Source organism: Rana temporaria, chromosome 6, assembly GCF_905171775.1.
Source record: "Rana temporaria chromosome 6, aRanTem1.1, whole genome shotgun sequence".
In the NCBI taxonomy this organism is placed as follows: Eukaryota; Metazoa; Chordata; class Amphibia; order Anura; family Ranidae; genus Rana; species Rana temporaria.
Window position 1 is genome coordinate 195,344,073 of NC_053494.1, and position 25,036 is coordinate 195,369,108.

The window sequence follows — 25,036 nt, forward strand, 5'->3', positions numbered from 1 at the left end:
TTTGATGCACCTTGAATGTTTTTAACTGATTTACCGGTAAATTGAGGGTTTATTTAAACTTTAAAAGGCAGAAGGAAAGGCAAACACAGAGCATAACCAACTCTTGCACCACGTTCCTCTACATGAAAAAAGATAAGATAGCACCAGTAAAAAAAGTATATGTTTATTGACAGTTGAGTTCAACTTTTGTTTTTGAATCAACGTTTTTCAAAGAGTACGAATGTAGCGGGGGCCCAGCAAGTATGTTTGCCCAGGGGCCCACACTGGCTCTCAGCACCCCCACCGACAACAAACATAGCCAGGCATTTAAAACAAACCAGCCGAGAAAGGAAAATGTAATTATCCTTTAACAAGTCCTATAAATGTTTTTAGGGCTTCCATTGATTTATCGTGTTTCTCAACACACAGGGAAAAATATTGACCCAGGCCTAAAAGGTTGTCTGTATGTCTATTAGACAAGTGATGTACAAATGGGAGTGATTGCCTCTCCTCCTAATGTAAAGTAGACTCGTTCTGATTTATTGCTTCTCTCGCAGGCTTGGTCATTTAAATCGTTCCCATTCTGTGATCGGTTTTGCTGGTGAAACATTTCGTCTTGTCCTTTTTTTTGTTGTGTTGCCCAAATATTGAATGATTATGGAAGGAAACAAAGGGTCTAATTGCCCCAAGTGTTGTACTCATTCATTTTATTTTGTACATTATTTGATTCATATTAGAATCCTCTTTATCTAGTCCATAAGTCCAGGGAAGCTCCCTATATAGCACACCATTAAATCATCCATTACCTTCCTGCCAATAAGCCATACAGCAGTGATTGCTGCTGATTATCCTGATGGCGGGACATGGTGCAATGATTGACAGCTGAAAAATAGGTCAAAATGTTAGTGAGATACAACTCACGTTGGCTGCCTTATTTTATCCTCTTGACATAATGTTTATTTATCCAGTTGTAAATCTTTCTCTTGCCTGCTTGGTATAGGGAGAAAAACGTTCATCAAGGCAACACTAAATCACTTGACATGTAGGAAGTCATTGATATGTTTTGTAACAGAGGTAGACAGATTACATAAAGCACCAATGAAAAAACACAAATTACCATGATGTCACAATGACATATTAGGTATCTTGTTCAAATTTTTTATTTTGAAATATAAAGTAATAACAAATTTAATATGTCTGATAACATTTTCAGAATACTGGGCCAGATTCACAAAAGAGATACGACGGTGTATCTCCTGATACGCCGTCGTATTTCTGTGATCCGCCCGTCCTAACTATGCGGCTGATTCATAGAATCAGTTACTCATAGATAGCCAGAAGATCCGACAGGTGTAATTGACTTACACTGTCGGATCTTAGGATGCAATTCTATGCCGGCCGCTAGGTGGCGAGGCCATTGCGGTCGGCGTAGAATATGCAAATGACTAGTTACAGCGATCCACGAACGTCCGCGTTACCCGTCGCTCTAACTTTACGTCGTTTCCGTCGAGATACGTGTCATAAAATTAGGGCTGAGCCCTAGGTGTTCTAAGCAATGTTAAGTATGGCCGTCGTTCCCGCGTCAAAATGTAAAAAATCACGTTATTTGCGTAAGTCGTCCGTGAATGGCGCTGGACGCCATTTACGTTAACGTCTAAACAAATGACGTCCGTGTGACGTCATTTAGCGCAATGAACGTCGGGTAAGTACGTTCGGCGCGGGAATGAGCCTAATTTAAATGGTGCCCGCCCCATTTGAATTAGGCGGGCTTGCGCCGAGCGGATTTACGTTACACCGCCGCAAGTTTGCAGGTAAGAGCTTTGTGAATCAGGCACTTACGCTGTAAACCTGCGGCGGTGTAACGTAAATGGGATACGTTACGCTGACGTGGAGCAACGTAAATGTATCTGAATCTGGCCCATTATCTATATCAGTGATCGATAACTTGTGATCTTCGTTTTCTACTCATTAGCTATCCTTATTTGTTTGTAATATATTTTATGTGTGACCCAAGACTATTCCTCTTCTTCTGATGCGGCCCATGAAGGTCAAAAGTTTTGACACCCCTAGGTTGGAGTGTTTTTTTATTTTAGCCCTGGTTCACACTGGGTACGATTTGGAACGATTTGAGATGCGATTTGACATGTCAAATCGCATATCAAATCGGCAGCAATTGTCGGCAATGGCACTGTCCTAATCAGTGCGACGCCGCATCTTCGATTTCAAAAAGTAGTTCCTGTACTACTTTTTGCGATTTCGGGCCGCGATCTACATTAAATTGCGGCCGAAATCGCGGCAAAATCGCAGCCGCAAAATCGCGGTAAAATCGCGCATTTTACCGCGATTTTGAATTCGCAGCAGTGTGAACCTAGGCTAAATGATAACTTTAAACACTTTTGTCTTTTGGGTTTTGCAGCTGGATGTACTGGACGGACTGGGAGGAGGATGTTGTTAATGACGGTGCTGGACGTATAGAAAAGTCCTGGATGAATGGAGCTGATCGGCAGGTTTTTGTCACCTCCAAGATGTTGTGGCCCAATGGATTATCGCTGGATTATTCAAACCAAGTGCTGTACTGGTGTGATGCCTATTATGACCACATTGAACAGATTTTTCTAAATGGGACCAACAGAAAGGTAAATTAAATAGAATTCTGTAAAAGTAGAATTAAGTTTCCTTTTAAAATGTTATCACAAAATATCATTGTCGGGGACACCATTCACGTGGTGTTTGTTATTTGGCAGTGCTGAAGAGATATTTTAGTTATAGCTTCTAACTTTACAGCATCCACCTTTCATATAAAATAATGCATTCCAATAAAAATAAAAAAAATCCAACAGGTGTATAGATCCAAGAGCTATAGGAAATAGTCAAATAGATGAACCCTGAGTTGGTTATTTGGGGTGAAAAGTGCTGCACTGAGGAAGTGGATTTGTGAGGAGAGCTTTGCATTAGTGGGAAAGGATTTGGGGGGAGAGTTCTGCACTGGGAGGGGTGGGGGAGTTGTTGTACACTGGGCTGTATGTTACTTACTCCTGTGCCCTGAACCTCTTGGCCCCTGCGCACTGCTGAGAACCTGCACCCATTCTCTGAAAGCTATAGCTAAAAGCAGGTAGAACTCACTAACATGTGTATGGACCAATTGTCCAATAACCAGGAATGCTTTGTTCAGAAGAATGTATATGTTTATTTCTATACAGAGGGAAGGGGGAGAGGTGCCAGCATTTTTTGGGGGGGCAACAGTTGCAATTGCAACCCATATACAGTATCTCACAAAAGTGAGTACACCCCTCACATTTTTGAAAATATTTTATTTTATAATTGTACTGAAGAAATTACACTTTGCTACAATGTAAATTAGTGAGTGTACAGCTTGTATAACAATGTAAATTTGCTGTTCCCTCAAAATAACTCAACACACAGTGAAAATGTCCAAATTGGGCCGAAAGAGTCAATATTCTCTTCCTCTTCCACTCCTCAATGACGACATCACGGAGCTGATGGATGTTAGAGACTTTGCGCTTCTCCACCTTACGTTTTAGGATACCCCACAGATGCTTGATAAGGTTTAGGTCTGGAGACATGCTTAGCCAGTCCATCACCTTTACCCTCAGCTTCTTTAACAAAGCAGTGGTTGTCTTGGAAGAGTATTTGGGGTCACTATTATGTTGGAATACTGCCCTGTGGCCCAGTCTCTGCTTTAGTATGTCACAGTACATGTTGGCATTCATGGTTTCCCCAATGAACTGTAGCTCCCCAGTGTTGACAGCCCCAGACCATGACACTCCCACCATCATGCTTGACTGTAGGTAAGACACACTTATCTTTGTACTCCTTACCTGGTTGCCACCACACACGCTTGACACCTTCTGAACCAAATACGTTTATCTTGGTCTCAGACCACAGGACATGGCTCCAGTAATCCATGCCCTCAGTCTGGTTGTCTTCAACAAACTGTTTGTGGGCTTTCTTGTGCATCATCTTTAGAAGAGGCGTTCTTCTGGGATGGCCATGCAGACCAATTTTATGCAGTGTGCGGCGTATGGTCTGAGCACTGATAGGCTGACTCCCCAGCCCTTCAACCTCTGCAGCAATGCTGGCAGCACTTATACGTCTATTTCCCAAAGACAACCTCTGGATATGACACTGAGCACATGCACTCAACTTCTTTGGTCAACCATGGCAAGACCTGTTCTGAATGGAACCTGTTCTGTTGAACCACTGTATGGTCTTGGGCACCGTGCTGCAGCTCAGTTTCAGGGTCTTGGCAATCTTCTTATAGCCTAGGCCATATTTATGTAGAGCAACCTTTTTTCAGATCCTCAGAGAGTTCTTTGCCATGAGGTGCCATGTTGAACTTCCAGTGACCAGTATGAGAGAGTGAGAGCGATAACACCAAATTTAACACACCTGCTCCCCATTCACACCTGAGAACTTGTAAGACTAACGAGTCACATGACACCGGGGAGGGAAAATGGCTAATTGGCCCCAATTTAGAAATTTTCACTTAGGGGTGTACTCACTTTTGTTTCCAGCGCTTTAGACATTAATGGCTGTGTGTTGAGTTATTTTGAGGGGACAACACATGTACACTGTTATACAAGCTGTACACTCACTACTTTACATTGTAGCAAAATGTCATTTCTTCAGTGTTGTCACATGAAAAGATATAATAAAATATTTCACATCTCTGGGTGATTATACCTAGATTTACAAAAAAAAGGTGTGAACTATTATGGAATTTAAATGTTATTATCTATCACTCAATGTTTTCTTTTTTTCAGGTAGTCGGTAGCGGGAAAGAGTTAAACCATCCGTTCGGCCTCTCCCACCATGGCCAATACATCTTCTGGACTGATTACATGAACGGCTACATATTTCAGCTCAACTTGAGAACCAATAATATTTCTCTTTTGCGGCAAGAGAGGCCGCCGCTGTTTGGTCTTCAGATTTATGACCCCAGAAAACAGCAAGGTAAAACATATCCTCACCTGCTCACAGTGTTCTGAACAGAGCGCTCATGATAAAAATTGATCCATGACGCTATTTGATTGTATACCTTGTTGTAGCAACGTTTTTTTAGTTTTTTTTCATGAAAGCAGGAAAAGAAGGAAAGAAAATCTTGAAATAACAATCCAATTATAGGGTAATTGTGGACCTTTATTATCCACTGGTTTAAAATGTCTTCCTGTAATTTAGACACGTAGCTTCAATTTATTTAATTTTCACATTTCTTAAATTTAAGAATGGATGATTAAAAAGGAAATACTTTTCACAATGAAAATTGTAGTAAGGGGAGGGGGGAGCAGCATCTAGACTTGGTATGAACAATTCTTTTGTCACAAATCCACGTGAAGTCAGAAAGGCAAAAAAAATCATTCACTCATTAGCGGCTGATGACAACATAAAAATAAACTGCTTTCAAAGAGAAGTTCTTACAGGGAAATGGCAACTGACAGCAGTTTTTTTTTGGGGGGGGGGGCTAAAATTACATTTTATATTTCTGGAAAGACAGATGAAGGCGTTTTTAGGGAGAATACTGTGATTTCTGTAATATTAAACACCTATACACTTTATATAATACTTTACACTTTACATAGCATACTGTACATCAGGAGTGCCCAACCGTTTGAAGAATGAGGGCCACTTAAGCGACTTGGCAACTAGTCGTGGGCCACAATGAGTGGAGCGGGCAGATGACAGGTCTGTGTCCACTCTGCATATGCAGAGCAGACACAAACACAGCCCACCCTACTCCTTGGGCCCTCCGATCTGATCCGCCCAGACGGATCTGTACTGTTTTTTTTAGGCCAGTGTAAATGGACACAGGTCAGTTTAAATCTGCCGCTCCTTAAAGTTGAATGGAGGGTCCGATTGATTTGGGCTGATTGGGGGAATGGGGCCTAAAGCTGCTTTCACACTGATGCACTGCGGTTTAACCACACCACGGGTGCAGCACAGTGCACATGTGAGTAAGTGAGTGAGTGAGTGAATTACTTATATAGCGCTACAAATGCGAACTGAATCGCCTCAAGGCGCTTGGTCATCCATTTTTCTTCAGTTTAACCCTCAGAATAGATGGGTCTTTAGTTTTTTTTCTGAAGGCCAGGTGATCAGACATGTAGCTTTCCTGCGGGTTAGCTGCACTTTGCCATATACTTCTATTTTATCCTGCAGGTGTAGCACACTTTCTGAAAAAGCACCAAACTCGCAGGTAATAACAGTCAATTTGGCATGTATTTTTTTTTGGGGGGGGGGGGCTTCGTTAAGAGTGGGACTTCCTGTCCCACTTCCTCCTTAACGCCTACGGGCCGCCTAGGCCACTCCTCCTTTTACCTAGGCAGCTCCTCCCTCTAGACGATCTCCTGGGACACGTGACAGGTCCCAGAAGATCGCCTGTCCACTCCGATGGCGCAGCCCGACTCGCACATGGGCAGTGGGTGCCCGGCCATGAAGCCGAAAGCTGTCATGGCTGGGTGCCCAGAGTGGCAATGGAGGTGCCAAAGGAGAGGAGGAGTGGAGCGATGCTCTGGCCGCTGCATCGCTGGACCATGGAACAGGTAAGTGTCTGTTTATTAAAAGTCAGAAGCTACACTTTTTGTAGCTGCTGACTTTTAATAAACATAAAAAGCCTAGAACTCCACTTTAAGTGCTGATGTTAGTTTCAACCAAATTGTCAACCCATGAAATGACTGGTGTCAGAGCTGATCACATGTGCAACACCAAGGCAATTGTAGATTAAACAGAGGCTAAGATGGCAGGTTCTTCAGCTCTTAAGGCTATAAGGGTTTAGTTCTGCTTTATGGAATTGACTATTTGTATATCAGAACTGCAGGTGATCTTGGGACAACCTGGAAGTATATAAAACATGCATGCATATTGATTATACAACCAAAGAATCCTACAAATTATTATTATTGTTACAATTTAAGTAGCACCAACAGTGTACGCAGCGCTTTACAATGTAGAGGGGGGACAGCACAATTACAGTACAGTTTAATACAGAAGGGATAGGAGGGCCCTGATCGTAGAGCTTACATTCTAAAGGGAGGAGTGGTGGTACAAAAGGTAATACTAATGATTTTTAATGTCTATGGCTGACCTAAAAGCATATCTAAACTCATAAAAAATAAAATAAATTGTATTGCAGCTTACCAATCCTTAGATGTGGTGGCTGCGTTTTTTTATTTTTTGTTTTTAGGCTATAAATATTTTCAGAACGTACAGAAAATACCTGTAGATCTTGCCAGAAATGCAGTGTCCTGATTGCTTCCTGTGACCTTAAAAAGACACAAAAGAACCTCATCTTTTTTGTGTAAACCAATGGTCTCTGAACTGCTGCCTAGGGGGCCAGATGTGGTCTTTTGTTTGCCTTTATCCAGCCCTCAGGACATTATTTTGCCCCTGATACAAGGCACTGTTCCTCCTACTGACACCAAAAATGGGGCTTGATTCTTGAAACTAACACCGACAATTGGGGCAGCATTCCTCTGCGATCGTGTCACGTAGCTGCAGAACAGGAGGATGCCTGTGTAAACAAGGCATTTCCCTGTTCTGCCTTGTGACAGGACACTGATCTACTGCTCCCTGTCATCGGGAGCAGTGATCAGTGTCGTGTCACAGTAAGCCCATCCCTCACACAGTTAGAATCCCTCCCTAGGACACACATAACCCCTTCCTCGCAACCTAGTGGTTAACCCCTTCCCTGCCAGTGTCATTTACACCGTAATCAGTGCATTTTTATAGCACTGATCGCTTTATAAATGACAATGGTTCCAAAATAGCGTCAAAAGTGTCCGATGTGTCCAACATAATGTCGCAGTCACTATAAAAATCGCAGAACGCCGCCATTAATAATAAAAAATATATATATAAAAAATGCTATAATCCTATCCCCTATTTTGTAGACGCTATAACTTTTGTGAAAACCAGTCGATATACGCTTATTGCGATTTTTTTTTACCAAAAATATGTAGAATACGTATCGGCCTAAACTGAGGATAAAAATATATTTTTTATATATTTTGATGGATATTTATTATAGCAAAATAATGTTTAATGGCGCAAAAAATGAAAACCAAAGAGGTGATCAAATACCACCAAAATAAAGCTCTATTAGTGGGAAAAAAAGACGTACTGTACCGTATTTATTGGGGTATAGCGCGCTCCCGCGTATAGCGCGCACCCCTAAAGTTGCCCCAAAATTCCTGTAAAAAAAAATGTTTTAAGATTTTATTACTTACAGTTTTGGTGTCTTGCCCAGCGTCCATCGTCCGGTCCGGCGTCCATCTGCGGCCTCGGTGGTGTCCTCCCAGCTTCTACAGCGCGCGCCTCAAGTCGAGTCCCTGCTTCGAACGCCTCCGCCGACATATACCGAGTGCAGTACACTCGGGTACATTCGGCAAGGCTCGGCTTCACTCGTGCTCACACTCTGTGATGTTTATGCGTGAGCACGAGCAAAGCCGAGCCTAGCCAAATGTACCCGAGTGTACTGCACTCGGTATATGCCGGCGGCTCCATTCAAACTGAGCGCGGGAAGCGGCTATCGGCGTATATCGCGCACCCACGATTTTCCCTTTATTTTAAGGGGAAAAAAGTGCGCGATATACGCCGATAAATACGGTACATTTTGTTTGGGAGCCACGTCACGCGACCACGCAATTGTCAGTTAAAGCGAAGCAGTGCCGAATCGCAAAAAAAGGGCCCGGTCATTGGGCAGTCAAATCCCCCGGGGCTGAAGTGGTTATATTTTAGTTTTTTTGTTTAGATACGCTTTGCTCTGACATTATAATGTATTCAACGTCAACCAACTCTGAATTTCCTGTCTTGGATAAAGCTAGCTTTTTATTTATTTATTTTTTTACATTCTTATGTATAAAGGACTTATAGATCAGTAAAATAGCCCATAGCTACAACTTACTGAAGGGCAATGCATTCAATCAGTTTTGTCAAATGTTAATTATTTTCCCATTTCCAAAAACTAATTTTACACATAAAGGATTTTTTTCATCGTAAAATCATAACAACTTGATTATTGTGTTTCTAAAGGCTGATCTTATTTAATAAGCTCCAAACCACTCGTAATCATATATAGGTAGAGACATAAGTCCTATTTAATGGCTAATTAAAGTTAAACAATCCCCAGCACAAGAGTGGATAAATTGTGGTGGGTTTAGATAAGACCCGAAGCCTCGGGGATAACACACTGCAATAAAGGCACATTGATTATGGATAAATTCTATCTAATTCCTAAGCTAATACATTTTACAAGTGCTGGAACGTTCCCAATTAAGGATATAATAACAATCCAGGAAACAACAAAAAAAAAACCCTAAAGACTGTTGTGTTGAAAATATATATATATTTTTTCTTCTTGGCCAAGTAAGAGTCATAGCAACTTTATGATGCGGTTGCAATCACAATGTTTTTCGTTGCTACTCCCCCAGAGGCTAAGCTCTACACAGAAAATAATGACACACAAAATGTTTCAAAGCTGTAGTTAAGCGATCAATTGTTTTTAATTCTGCAGAAAACAAGCTTCCATTTCGATGCGGAGAGTCAAATGCCGCAAAAGCAAATAGTCTATTGGACTCTAGGGCGAATAATGCTGAATGGTATTTTGCCTGAATAAAAGCAAGAGGAATGAAACAAGACACAAAAAAACAAACAAACACAAGCTTTGGTACAGAGGATGAAAACATAAAAGTTTACATTTGCCCTGGTGTGTTCTAATATTGTTTTAAGTCCCAGCAGCATGGGCAATAGAAACTAAACACTAGCACTGAAAAATATGGATGTCCTCCAAAGAAAGCAAAGAAACCAAAGGAAATGTGAAAAGAAGGCAAGGAGACAGATGACTTTAAATTCTATCTCCCGGGGTGCTATATCCTCATAAAAGTGATCCTAAAAAAATGAGTAACTTTTATTCCTATTACAAGGAATGTAAACATCCCTTGTAATAGAAAAAAAGCATGACACAGGACCTCTTTAACCGGTTAAGACCCGGACCATTATGCAGGTTAAGGACCTTGGGCCAGATTCAGGTACAATTGCGCCCGTGTAACGTAAGCCGTTTACGTTACACTGCCGCAAGTTTTCAGTTTTAGTGCCCGATCCACAAAGCACTTACCTGGAAACTTGCGGCGGTGTATCGTAAACAGGTCTGGCGCAAGGCGGTCCAAATCGAATGGGGCGGGTAGCATTTAAATTAGGCGCGCTCCCACGCCGGACCTGCTGCGCATGCTCCGTTTCGAAATTCCCGCCGTGCTTTGCGCGAACTGACGTAATTTTTTTCGATCGGCGACGTGCGTAGCGTACTTCCGTATTCCCGGACGTCTTACGCAAACGACGTGAAATTTTAAATTTCGACGCGGGAACGACGGCCATACTTTAGACAGCAATACGTGTGCTGTCTAAAGTTAAGGCACCCAAAACGACGACTAACTTTACGACGGGAAACTAGACTAGCGACGACGTAGCGAACGCGAAAAAACCATCGTGGATCGCCGTAACTGCTAATTTGCATACCCGACGCTGGTTTACGATGCGAACTCCCCCCAGCGGCGGCCGCGGTACTGCATCCTAAGATCCGACAGTGTAAAACAATTACACCTGTTGGATCTTAGGGATATCTATGCGTAACTGATTCTATGAATCAGTCGCATAGATACTCTGAGAGATACGACGGAGTATCTGAGATACTCCGTCGTATCTCCGCTGTGAATCTGGCCCCAAGTCCCTTTTTGCGATTCGGCACTGCGTCGCTTTAACAGACAATTGCGTGGTCATGCGACGTGGCTCCCAAACAAAATTGGTGTCCTTTTTTCCCCCACAAATAGAGCTTTCTTTTGATGGTATTTGATCACCTCTGCGGTTTTTTTCCCTCAGTTTAGGGCGATACGTATTCTTCTTCCTATTTTTGGTTAAAAAAAATCGCAATAAGCATTTTTCGATTGGTTTGCGCAAAATGTATAGCGTTTACAAAATAAGGGATAGTTTTATGGCATTTTTATTAATATATTTTTTCACTACTAATGGCAACAATCAGCAGTTTTTTTCGTGATTGCGATATTATGGCGGACACATCGGACACTTTTGACACATTTTTGGACCATTGTCATTTTCACAGCGAAAAGTGCTATAAAACTGATTACTGTGAAAATGGCAGTGAAGGGGTTAACCACTAGGGGGCGCTGTAGGGGTTAAGTGTGACCTCATGTGTGTTTCTTACTGTAGGGGGGGGCGGGGCTGGACGTGTGACATCAGTGATCATTGTTCCCTATATCAGGGAACAGACGATCACTGACACTGCCACAGAGAAGAACGGGGAAGGTGTGTTTATACTCACCCCTCCCCGGTTCTTCAGCTCCTGTGACCCAATCGCGGGACACCCACGGCGATCGGGTCCGCGGGTCCTGTGGGCACGGACACGGAGCTTCGGACCAGGTTGCGAGCGCGCCGCCGGCGCACTCACGACCCACGGCTGGGCTCTTGAAGAGGACGTATATATACGTCCATGTGCCCAGCCGTGCCATTCTGTCGACGTATATAGTCGTGCAGCGGTCCTTATACGGTTAATGTGAGATCTAGGATCAAAAAGACCTCAGATCTCAAATGTACTCTTAAATGTAATTAAAAAACAAATTAAATAAATAAATAAAATGTCTATTTATTTATTTTTAAATAAAAAAAAAATCTCCTTTAAGACCATTGGGCGGAAGTGATGTTTAAAGTTGCTTTCATTATAAAATTATATGGAGTGGAGTGGTGGCCATAATTGCCTCACTCAACTTCATGCCTCAGAGGGGAAAGGATCGTATTGTCTCCACCACTACAGTAAGCTGCAGAGACGACTGGAACGAAAGGGGCGAGAGCACCTCTCCCGCCACCAATAAAAGTGATCTTGTGGAAATCCGCCGCGGATACCACTTTTATGCAAAAGTGGACCACCCACCGTTTTTTTAAATACCGGGGTTATGGCAGCTATCTGCAGCCATAACAACGGTATTCAACGTCAAAGTACCGACGTATAACGACGGCAGGCGGTCTGGAAGTGGTTAAATAAAAAATTTACTATTGTAGTCTTTTTCACATAGATTTGGTTTTCACAATTGATTATTTTATACTGAGTGTAGAATGAGTTTTTTTTTATTTACTAGCTGAGTCAGTTACCAGAGAATCTGAAGACAAGGTGTGCAGGACCACACAAGGCAAGATGGGGGTACAAAAGCTAGGTAACAAAATTTTATCCCAAGCTCTGGGCTTGTAATACTCATATAGAGCACCACAGAGCTGAAGCCAATGATAGCACAGTAGGTGGAAGAGGGGAGCACCATCGCTGGCCAGGGGGAGCAGAGGGGGAGCAATCTCGCCAAGCAGGGCTTGTTGCCAATCAATGGAGACCAGGGCTGGGCATTTAATATTAACCAATGGGAGCAGAGGAGGCGTGCCTCTGTTGCCCAATAGAGAGTACTTGGGCTGCAGGCTGCCCAATATACAAAAAAAGTAAACACTTATTTAAAAATTCCCTATAGAATCTAAAATGTATAAATGTATGTAATAGTTGCTCTTAAAGTTTTTCTTTAAAGGGTTGTATGGGTAAGTTTAAAAATAAAATAAAAATAACAAATATGTTATACTTACCTCCACTGTGCAGTTCATTTTGCACAGAGTGGCCCCAATTCTCCTGTTCTGGGGTCCCACTGGGGCTGTCTCGGCTATTCTCCGCAAGAGCTAACCCCCTTGGGAAGCTCTCTTTCAAGGGGGTTTAGCTTGCAGGCACGCTCCTGTGTTATACACTCGGCGGCCATAGCCGTTGAGTGTATCACTCATCCCCGCCCCCTGGCGCGCCGCGTCATTGATTGGATTGACAGCAGTGGGAGCCTAAAGCTGCGCTGCTATCAATCATCCAATAAAGAACCGCCTCAAGCTGTGGAAAAGCATTGCGGGATCGCCGGAGAGTGCAAGGTGTTTTCTCACCTTAATGCATAGGATGCATTAAGGTGAAAAACATGAACCCATACAACCCCTTTCAGTTTGATTTTCCTTTTATACAATGTAACTTTTAGTTAGATAGTCAAGGACGATGCCCCAATCTCTAATATGCTGCGGCAATTGTCATAAAAGTGCTACAATTACCATCGACAAGCATATATCTAAAAGCTCTCTATTGTGTAAAAAAACTTTTAGAATTTGGCCTTGTATAAATATTTTCCATTTATCTAAATGTAGCCTGTTGTTCGACTACATATTCCTCTACTCTAGCTTTGTCAGTGTTCATCAGCTCTGATTAACTCTCTCAACTTCTACTTCAACGTCTACATTTATCTGTAAAATGGCAGTAATTGCTTTTTTTTGTGAGCCAAGGACTGTGCTCGCCCTTCCTTTGTCACACAAAACCCCATGGACTGATCGATCATCAGGTTTCTCAGGATAAAAATGAGACAGTCTTCAAGTCTAGGACTGGTCTCTTCAATAAAACAAATGTGCCTGTCTATTTGCACTCTTCATTAGAGTGTATGCGGAGCTGCACACCACGCTGCACACTAGTGTTGAGCAGAATACGCCATATTCGATTTTGCGATATATCACGAATATATAGCCGAATATTCGAGAAATATTCGCTAAATTCGAATATTCGTGATATTTTATCGAAATGAAATGTTTGCGAAATTTCGCTATTGCGAATGCGAAAATAATTGCGAAATTTCGACAACTGCGGTAGGAGCACTCTGATTGGCTCAGAATATTCGTGATATTTTATCGAAATTTCGCAAAATGCGAATGCGATATTTATTGCGGAATTTCGACAACTGCAGTAGGAGCCCTCTGATTGGCTCAGAATATTCGTGATATTTTATCGAAATTTCGCAAAATGCGAATGCGATATTTATTGCGGAATTTCGACAACTGCGGTAGGAGCACTCTGATTGGCTCAGAATATTCGTGATATTTTATCGAAATTTCGAAAAATGCGAATGCGATATTTATTGCGGAATTTCGACAACTGCGGTAGGAGCCCTCTGATTGGCTCAGAATATTCGTGATATTTTATCGAAATTTCGCAAAATGCGAATGCGATATTTATTGCGGAATTTCGACAACTGTGGTAGGAGAACTCTGATTGGCTCTGATGCAAAAGAAGGGCGGAGAAAATAATCGCGCAATATTCCTATTGCCGAATATTCGCATTGCGAATATTCGGCAATATAAAATGATCGCTTCAGCTACTCGGCCCAAGGTCTCTAATCATACCAGCAATGCTTTTAGACGTCGATGGAGATCACTAGGATGTGATCTGTTCTAAAAATAAAATAAAAAAAATCTGAATATTCGGAATAGCGAATATTGACCGCGAAATTCGAGATATTCGCGAATACTCGAATATGCCATATTCGAGCCGAATATTCGCAATACGAATGAGCAACACTACTGCACACCACGCTGCACACCACGGCACCAGAATGATCTCCCATGCATATCCATAGGTGTTACATTATTCCCCAGTTGTCCGATTAAGGCGGCTTAAGTCCAAGCACTGGAAAGAAGTTGGAGGGAAGATGCCAACTATAGAAAGAGTCCTTGTGGACATCACATCGTTGGAGAAAAGGTAAGTACCGTATTTATCGGCTTATAACACGCGCCGGAGTATAACACGCACCCCAAGCTTAGAAGGAAAGTTTAAGGAAAAAAATGTGATCACCTGTGTGGTTTTATTTCTTGTGCTATAAACAAACAAAGAGTGACAAGTTTGAAAAAAAACACAATATTTTTTACTTTTTATTATAATAAATATCCAAATTTATTTATTTTTTTAAAACAAATTTTCCTCAGTTTGGGCTGATATGTAAAATAGCAATAAGCGTTTATCAATTGGTTTGCACTAAATGTATAGCATTTACAAAATAGGGGATAGATTTATAGCATTTTTATTATTATATTTTTTTTTTACTAGTAATGGCGGTGATCTGCAATTTTTATCGTGACTGCGATATTGCGGTGGACATATCGGACACTTTTGACACTATTTTGGGACCTTTTGCATTTATACAGCGATCCGTGCTATAAAAATGCATTGATTACTGTATAAATGTGACTGTCAGGGAAGGGGTTAACACTAGGAGGCGATCACAGGGTTAAATATGTGTCCTAGGGAGTGATTCTAACTGTAGAGGGAGGGGACTCACAAGGGGAGGAGACCGATAACTTCCTGATTCCCTTACTAAAGATGCCGGCGCCTCCACCCAGGAGCTGAGGGACGGGTTGGCTTTGGGGGAGGACATCGCGGGGGCCCTGGACAGGTAAGTATTTGTAGCTGCTGACTTTTATTTTTTTGGGCGGAACTCCGCTTTAAGAATATAGCCAAGAACTCCACAGGCATCTCAACGGTGCAAGCACTTAAAAAAAAGGATGGAAAAACAAAACCATATCTCTCTCTCTCTCTCTCTCTCTCTCTCTCTCTCTCTCTATATATATATATATATATATATATATATATATATATATATATATATATATATATATATATATATATATACATTGACTTCTATTGCATTCAATACTGCATGTGGCCAGAGGTGGGTGGCACCGTAAAGACTCGGAAATACTCAGAGACCGCTCAGATGCACGCGGAAACCCATGGAAAGGCTCGGAAACACTCGTGAACTGAGTATTTCTGAGTGTTTCTAAGTGTTTCCAATTGCATTGCAATGGCTCAGAGTGTCACCAGCACCCCTGCACCTCTGGCCAAATGCGCTACTGCACACCCCATTAGCTTGAATTATGCTCGTTTTGTGAGACAACACTCACAAACCGAGTCAGGATTTAAAAAAAAAGTTGCTCGTTATTCAAAACGCTCGTTAACCGCGTTACTCGCAAACCAAGTTTCCACTGTATATAGATATATAGGGCTAGATTCACGTAGATCGGAGCATCTTTAGAGCGGCGTAGCGCATCTCATATGCGCTACGCCGACGTAACATAGAGAGGCAAGAACAGTATTCACAAAGCACTTGCTCCCTTTGTTGCGCCGGCGTAACGTAATTTGTCCGGCGTAAGCCCGCCTAATTCAAAGTAGGAAGGTAGTGGGCGTGATTTATTAAAATGAAGCGTGACCCCATGTAAATGAAGGGCCGAACGAACGGCGCATGCGCGCGCATGCTCAGAATCACGTCGTATATACTCCCTAAGATACGACGGCTCAATGGCTACGACGTGAACGTAACCTGCGCCCAGCCCCATTCACGTACCACTTACGTAAGCGACGTAAAATACGACGGCTGTTCCGTCGTCCATACCTTTGCATGGCGTGCGCCTCCTATATGGTGGAATAACTTTACACCGGACGTACGCCTTACATAAACGGCGTAGATTACAGCGACGGGCGCAAATACATTCGGCGTAGGAAACTTACGTCGGTCGGATGAAGCCACAATTCAGGCGTATCTAGCTTTAAGAATCAGGCGCATAGATACGACGGCGCATCTGTGCACTTACGCGGCGTATCAGAAGATACGTCGGCGTAAGTCTTTCTGAATCCGGGCCATAATGTTTTAGGTCCACTTAAAGCTGATCATATTTACATGTGTGTCTTTTAAAGACAATATAGTACAATACAATAGTCAACAAAGAAAGGGCTAGATTCACGTAGGGGGACGCAAGTTTGTGCGGGCGTAGCGTATATTATTTACGCTACGCCTCCGCAACTTAGACGGGCAAGTGCAGTATTCACAAAGCACTTGCTCCGTAAGTTGCGGCGGGGTAGCGTAATTCTGCCGGCGTAAGCGCGCCAAATTCAAATTGTCAAGAGGTGGGCGTGTTTTATGGAAATAAAACATGACCCCACGTAAATGACGTTTCTTACGAACGGCGCATGCGCCGTCCGTATAAGTATCCCAGTGTGCATGCTCCAAATTACGCCGCAAATTGTCAATGCTATCAACGTGAACGTAATTTACGCAAAGCCCTATTCGCGAACAACTTATGCAAACGACGTAAACAACGCAAAATTCGCCGCTGGCCCGACGTCCATACTTAACATTGGTTGCTCCTCATATAGCAGGAGCAACGTTACGCCGGAAAAAGCCTTACGCAAACGATGTAAAAAATTCCGCCGGGCGCACGTACGTTTCTGAATCGGCGTATCCAGCGCATTTGCATATATAACGCTAAAAATGGACGGCAGCGCCACCTAGCGGCCAGCGTAAATATGGACCTAAGATACGACGGCGTAAGAGACTTACGCCAGTCGGATCTTAGCCTCATTTCGGCGTATCTTGCTTTCTGAATACAGAAAGAAGATATGCCAGCGCAGCTTTGAATTTACGCGGCGTATCAATAGATACGCCGGCGTAAATTCTTGCTGAATCTAGCACAATATGTATAAAACAAGCAAAAAAGCAGATTTGCTTTATATCATTTTTTTTATTATTATAATTTTGTAAAATGAAAATATTCCTAACATTACAAGCAGAACATGCTATTTTGGCAGCACAGTGGAATAGAAGGTTTGAATGAAGCAAGCCATCCTCTGCCCCCCTCAGGCACCAATATTAGCACATATAGCCATCTGCTTGCTGGAAGTGTTACTCGCAATGAACGCCACCGCGGATTCTAATACTGGCTATGCAGCTGCTGCTTGTGTTATGTTACTTCACTATACATAACTCATTCTCAGAGCAGCAACAGCAATCTAGCCCGGCTGCTATTGTACAATATGGAGACTGTAATGGGGCACCTGACATGCCCACAGTCACTCGGAAATTGGCCATGGTGGCATTTACATTTATCTTTTGAAATACGTGCCATTTACTTTATGTGGCTTCGCTAATCTACTCAGTACATTTGAAGCTTTATTAAACCTAAAACCAAAATTTTGTTTTTAATGTATTGCAGCTTAACAGCCATTAGATGTGGTGTCCGCCTTCCTTTTTTCACCTCTGTTTTCACCTGGTGATCTAGCCATGAACAAGCCTCCTGTATTAGAATACCTCCACTCTGGATGAAGGAGCACAGGGGGGCACCTTTAGACAGAAGCATTGTTAGTCTAGGTGGCAGGGCAGTGTGAGGCCTTGTACACACGGTCGGACCAAACCGATGAGAATGGTCCGACGGACCGTTTTCATCGGTTCACCGCTGAAGTGGCCTGATGGTCTGATGATGCGTACACACCATCGTTCCAAAAACCGATCGAGTCAGAACGCAGTGACGTCAAACACACGACGCGCTGAATAAAACGAAGTTCAATGCTTCCAAGCATGCGTTGACTTGATTCTGAGCATGCGCGGGTTTTGAACCGATGCTTTCTGTACTAACCATTGGTTTGGCCCGATTGGGCAGCGGGCCATCGGTTCGGTTTTGAAGCATGTTTTAAAATTTTGGACCGAAGGAAAACAGACCGATGGGCTATACACACGGTCAGTTTGGACCGATGAAACTGAACCTCGGTCCATTCTCATCGGTTTTGTCCGACCGTGTATACGGGGCCTTAGATGTACTCAGGGCCGGCCTTAGGTGTTCAGGTGCCATGTGCAAGCTAATCCTGTGGCGCCCCCCCCCCATCTTCACCCCTCGCCCCCAAGACATTGTGCAATTTTCCGCCCCCCTGAAAGTGCCGCCTGGTACATTGGTACCATCGAGTCCCATGTGATCATTTGAGCAACTGACTGCAACTTACATTCTGCGAGGTGTGGTGGCCGCACGGCACCCCTGTTGCCCATGGCGCCCTGTGCGGCCGCACAGCTCGCACACCCTAAAGGCTGGCCCTGGATGTACTAGCATATTTAAATACACTAACAATTTGAAGCCAAACTCCAGCTCACACTTTATAAGCAGTTAAAGGTAACAATTTTTGTTAACCTTTTGGGATAAAGGTTTTACATAAATTAAAGCTGATCATTGTATCCTGTTAGTAGTACATGGTTTTTCCCAACCCTCTTACTACTGGCCGGAACACTAGATGAAATTAAAGGGGTTGTAAAGACAGAACATTTTCCAGCTAAATTTAATGTTTGTTAGGTCCATAAATTGAAAAAAGTAATCATTGTGATTCAAATAATTTGTATACCTGTGTAAATCCAGCGTTTAGATCACCCTCTGGCTTTCCTGTATCCTTGCTGTGCTGTATTTCTGGGTTTGTGGTGTGCCTGCATTACAGCGACGTCACCACAATAACAGAACTATAGTTCCCATTATGCTCAGCGGCATTGTGCATGCGCAGAGCTTTTTTTTTTTCCGACGGCAAAGTTCTCTTGCACACGCTGCCCCATGCCGCCCACTAGTTACACATCGGTAACTTTTTCTTTTCTTTTTTTCAAAAAAAGTTTTATTGGCAATAAGATAATGGAACAGTACAGTATATGACACTTGTAAGGTACTTTGATACAGAACACTTAGCATATATGTTCATCCTCCCATCTATTACAGTAAATATGCCCTAGTTGTTTTAACTTTGGATAGTAAAACATTTTTTTTCTGCCAGGAAATACCTTATACAGCCCACTTCCTGTTGTTTGGTCATTAGCCTAGGCTTATGACATCATGCACAGCTGTCTCTCTCTCTCACTGCAGAGCTGGAGGTGTGTCTCTGTGTGTCTGTGTAAATCCAGGAAGTGAACAGGCAGCAGCTTCAGCTGCCCACAGTTTAAATGGCTGCAGCCAGACTTAGTGGAGGGAGATAATTGGCGTCCTTTTTTTCGCACAAATAGAGCTTTCCTTTGGTGGTATTTGATCACCTCTGCGTTTTTATTTTTTTGCGCTATCAACAAAAATAGAGCGACAATTTAAAAAAAATTCAATATTTTTTTACTTTTTGCTATAATAAATACCCCCCCCCCCAAAAAAAAAAAAATAATATATATATATATATATATATATATATATATATATAAGAAGGCCAGTATGGTGGCCTGAGTTTATGGGAGGAGCCCGGAGGGTATTTTACTACACGTCACTGGGCCGACTCTTCCCAGCTCACCTCATGTCCGTGAGTCTGCGCATTCAATCGCATTCGACACCCTCCCGCCCTTCCCCTTTTCAGGGCACTTCTCAGCATATCCTTCTTCAATTAACTACCCATTACTTACCTTGGGTATGCCCCCTTTTTTTTGGCATACTGACCAGACCACCAAAGCACACTTCAGGTCTATTTATGTTGTAAGTCTTGTCGCGTGTTTATGTGATCCACATCTCTCTCGGTCAGAGGGTAACGACCATAAATATATATATAAATGTCCTCAGTTTAGGGACGATAGGTATTCTTGAGTGGAATTCCGTCTGAAAAACCCATCGAAGTTTGTTCCGACGGAAAAAAACGATCGGGTGTACAAGGCATTAGAGGCATATTTCTATGATTTTCCATTACAGGCAATCCCTGGGTTACAAACAAGATAGGGACTGTAGGTTTGTTCTTAAGTTGAATTTGTTTGTAAGTCGGAACAGGTGTATTTTTTAAGTGTAGCTCCAACCAAAAAAAATATATAACTTTTAAGCATTTTGAATAGCATAGGGAAGTGTTAACACCCCTGTGATGTTTGTTTTGCTGTCAGTGCCCCTGATCAGAAGATTTCACCTCACATTCTGTTCCAATGACAATTGGATTTTAAAAATTGTGGGTTGTTGTGGAAACAAGCCTCAGTGATAAAGCTTCAGTGTAGAGGAGACACCTTTTTCTCATAATAACTCTTACAGGAGTGAATTTCCCTTCCAATTAGTAGATTTCCTCTCACTTCCTGTTGTCTCCCTCCATTTGTAAATAGGAGTTGTTTGTAAGTCAGGTGTTTGTAACTAGGGGACCGCCTGTATATGTTTGTACTCTAAGGCCTCGTACACACGATAGGTTAACCAGAGAACAACGGTCTGATGGACCAAACTGATCGTGTGTGGGCCCCATAGGTTATTTAACCATAGGTTAAAAAAAAGCCAACTTGCTTTAAATTTAACCTATGGATTCCTAACCGATGGGAAAAAAAACGATCATCAGTAGGCACAACCATCGGTTAAAAATCCACGCATGCTCAAAATCAAGTCGATGCATGCTTGGAAGCATTGAACTTTGTTTTTTTCAGCACGTCGTTGTGTTTTACGTCACCGAGTTCTGACACGATCGTTTTTTTTAACCGATGGTGTGTAGGCACAACAGACTATCAGTCAGTTTCATCGGTTAACCTATGACAACGGTCCTTCAGACCAATCTCATCAGATGGACTGATCGTGTGTACGAGGCTTAAGGTTGTAGGGTTGCATTGGATTTCTCAGCTCTACTTTTGGTTCCCAAATCAGTCTTTCTCAACCTTTTTACCCCAATAATTTTCAGATCTCAGGGAACCAATTCTAGCATTGGATCCTTGGGGGTCATTGGGAGAATGCCTCATGCATTGGCAGTGATCAATGGGAAGAATGCCTCCTTACAGTGGTGGTCAGAATATCCTGTATCGCTTGCACTCATGCCACATGGTGTTGGACCTGGAAGTATGCTGGCACAATCAGACCGGTGGTAAGTTACCCACAGTTCAAGGAACCTCTAGTCATCTTTTGGGGAAACCCTAGGGTTCCATATAACCCTGGTTGAGAATACAAAAACAGAAAGCAGATTGCGCTAATATATGTGACAAGCTATCTGCAACACCTGTAAATCAAATTCAAATGACAACGTATGCAGTGAGCTGTAATATGACTGTGCTTAGTGAAAAAAAAAAATATATATATAGTCCTTAGTGAAAAAACATATAACTCATAATGAGAAAAATAGGTGATAAGTAAGTCTTATGAATGAGCCAAAAGTCCACCATACAGAAGATTCAAATTAAAGATGTCCCCAGTGCAGGATAAATGAAAAATGATGATGATCCTGTGACCACGTCCCCTTGCGACGAAACGTAGGGAGGCAACGTTCTGACGTCACCGCGCATATCGCACAGTCATATTACAGCTCACTGCATACGTTGTCATTTGAATATGATTTACAGGTGTTGCAGATAGCTTGTCACATATATTAGCGCGATCTGCTTTCTGTTTTTGTATTTGTATTGTGTGGTATAACACTTTTTGGTCGCAGCTTTTTTACTTTATTTTCACATTTAGAACGAGCGCAATAATTTTTTTACTTCCTGGTTGAGAATAGCCAGTCCAAACCCTTATAAATGATTTTTTTTTCTGTATTTACTTAAAACATTTCACTAAAAATGTATTGAAACAGAAAATGGTTACAAAAACTGACAAACTACCAAAAGTTTGCTCTTTGCTCTTGCATCAGTTCCTTGTGGGAGACAATACAAAGATACTTCTCTATCCCAGACTACTTTAGAAACTCAGTAATCACAGGATAAGTGTCTTTGTTCCTGTTTCACGGTGCCCACCTCACTCTTTCCTTCTTGAAAATAATCTGTATTTTAATTACATGCAAATGTAAAATATGCTTTTGAAATCTTTATTTTCACGGAGATGAAGAATATGTGATTGCCTATTCAAGCGCTTAGATTTGCATAGCGTAAAGAATAATGCACTTGATTCCAAGGTCGTACAATAAACATGGAGTCTTTTTTTACCCTCTATTTATATAATAGTCGTTTTTATGGCTGGATGAAATTTGATCTAAACTTGATTACCACCCGGGTTCAAAAGTTAAATGATGCTAAGAAGCCGCCTCGGATTCACCAGCCTGGGTGGCTCCCAGTTTCCTTTCATTCGTAAGCTATTGTCAACACACCAAATTAAATTTACGCCTCGCAATGATAGAACATCCGCCTCATCCATTCCAGGCCGAGGCGTGAAGAACGTAACCTCGCTTGATAATTGGCCCACATAAATTAAATATTTATGGCCCGCAGTATGTTCTAAATTGCTTTCCTTCCTTTTTATTATTGTCTACAATTTGTCCCCGAGGCCAAAATCCTACATACATGTTATTACAGCCATATTTTATGCAATTTTTGGTCGCTGTGACAAGAACAGTGCTGATTCTCTTTTATGTGTTTGTGTTTTTTTTTTATTTCTAATATTAGAGCAACAAGTCTTACATATTTTACTTATATATATATTGCCTACATTTGAGTCTAATTTGCTAAAAAGAAAGCAATCTGTCTTGCTTAAAGGAGTTGTAAAGGAAACATTTTTTTTTTTCTGAAATGACTGTTTACAGGGTATAGAGACATAATAGTTAACTGATTCATTTTAAAAATGATTAAAAAATAGATAAAAATCAATCATATAATGTACCTGCAGTTTTTTTTTTGCATGTTGTTTCCTGCTTCTGTGATGTACAGAGCCACAGAGCCAATACAGGGCAGTAATGGTTTGGAAAACGAAACTGATTGGTGCTGAGGGGTTTTAGACACACAGTAATCACACCTCCTTGATTAGTGACCACAGAGAGAAAGCTCCCAGTACTGTGGTCATCAGGAAACAGACAACCAGGAAGTGTGGAGATCAGAGAAGAATTACAGCAACTTGAGAGCAAAAACGAACAATGAGGACATGAAAACAGCACTGCATTAGGGTAAAGGAAGCTATTAAGATAAAAAAAAAAAAAAATTCCTTTACAAACCCTTTAAGGTAGATTTAATCCAATCAATAAATCTCACATTAACTTCAACATATTGATGTAATTTTGAAAGTCAATAGTTTTAAAGCTGCAGTTTTCATTAAAATATTACCTGGTGATCCTGACATGAAGGTTCAAGTATTTCCTTTTCTAACGTGACATTTCTATATCCCTGTCTCCAATTGTGCTTCTGAGTTGTCACACAGGCTTCTGATAGAGGTGAAACTTGGTTGTTTTCATGTCTATTCATTTTCGGTTTGCCAGCAGACTGTGGCAGACCCTTTATGGCTCTATGAGTGGACAGATGTAAAAGGACTTTACATCAGGTAATCTTTGGTCCATCACATTTAGGTACAGGAAAACGGAAAAAGACGCAGTCCTTTTCCATTTTTTTTTACTGAACCTGGATGGACTCAGAGGTAGGCAGATGTAAATTGACACAAGTTCATTTACATCCTCCAGCCTGTAGACCTGCATGAAGCGACCAATAGGGTCCACCTAAAAAACTGGGCAGATCTTATCATAAAATCCAATGTGAAAGGGGACTAAGTCCGAACACCATTTGACAATCTTGTACCAGCTGTTAGCCATTGAGGCTCTTATTCTGAACTGTTGAATGGTGGTGGTGGGAGTGGGGTGGGGGTTAGGTCATACAATTCGAAGTCTACCCTGTCTGGATTCAGTGTCCAAAAAGGAGGCTCAATAAGAATATTTTAGATGATTCATGTGTTACTTTAAAGCAGCCTGTCTCTAACTTTTTAACACAGAGGAACCCTTGAAATAGTTTTCTAATCTCAGGGAACCCCTGCTAAAAAATGTTCTATATCTACAACTCATTATACATTAGTGTGATGGTCATGGTCAGTGGGAAGGATGCTCTTTACATTTTTGGTCATTGGGGAGAATTACCCCCTTATGGATATCTAAAAAAGATCAATGGTGTCAGAGGGAACAACCCTAGGGTTCCATGGAACCCTGGTTGAGAAACCCTGTTTTAGAGTGTTTTGGTAGCTTCTCTTGACCATTGTGTTACTGTATACAAGTGGTTGTCAACCTTAGCTGGAGGACCTTTTTAATGATTTGTAAAGCAAAAAATGTACTGTTACAAGAGCACTGATGAGAGGGTGTAAAATATCCCTGAATCCTTGATGCAGACTGTTTTCCTATTACTTATTCTCCTCCATGATTCAGTGTGAGCTTGTTTCCTCTTTCTCTCCTATAGGTGGTCTAGTTCTTGAGGATTTTCTGCCAATAGGGACACATATACTGAAACATGGCTCCCAGAGTCCCAGTATTTTGTTTATGGGTTTATGAGTCTGTGCTTTAAGGCGGAAGTCCAGCCTGAGTTAATTCGGCCGGGCTTCTTCTATGGGTCACAGGAGTGCAATTCATTTTGCACTCCTGTGACGCATTTTCAACAGAGAGCAGTCTGAAGTCCACTCTCTGCCTGCTGATGTCGCACAGAACGGTCCAGGCACCACATCATCCTGACTCTGGAAGTCTGGATCTGCCAGGTGCCTA

The 25,036-nt window shown here is 42.0% G+C and overlaps 1 protein-coding gene across 1 annotated transcript in view; it reads left to right on the top strand.

Moving 5' to 3' along the window:
- Window positions 1–25,036, top strand: part of LRP1B (LDL receptor related protein 1B) — a 1,757,966-nt gene that overhangs the window by 966,174 nt on the left and 766,756 nt on the right. Inside the window, exons 13-14 of the mRNA XM_040358043.1 lie at window positions 2,396–2,615; window positions 4,764–4,953. Of these exons, the coding sequence (XP_040213977.1) occupies window positions 2,396–2,615; window positions 4,764–4,953 (410 nt within the window). The remainder of the gene's footprint in view (window positions 1–2,395; window positions 2,616–4,763; window positions 4,954–25,036) is intronic.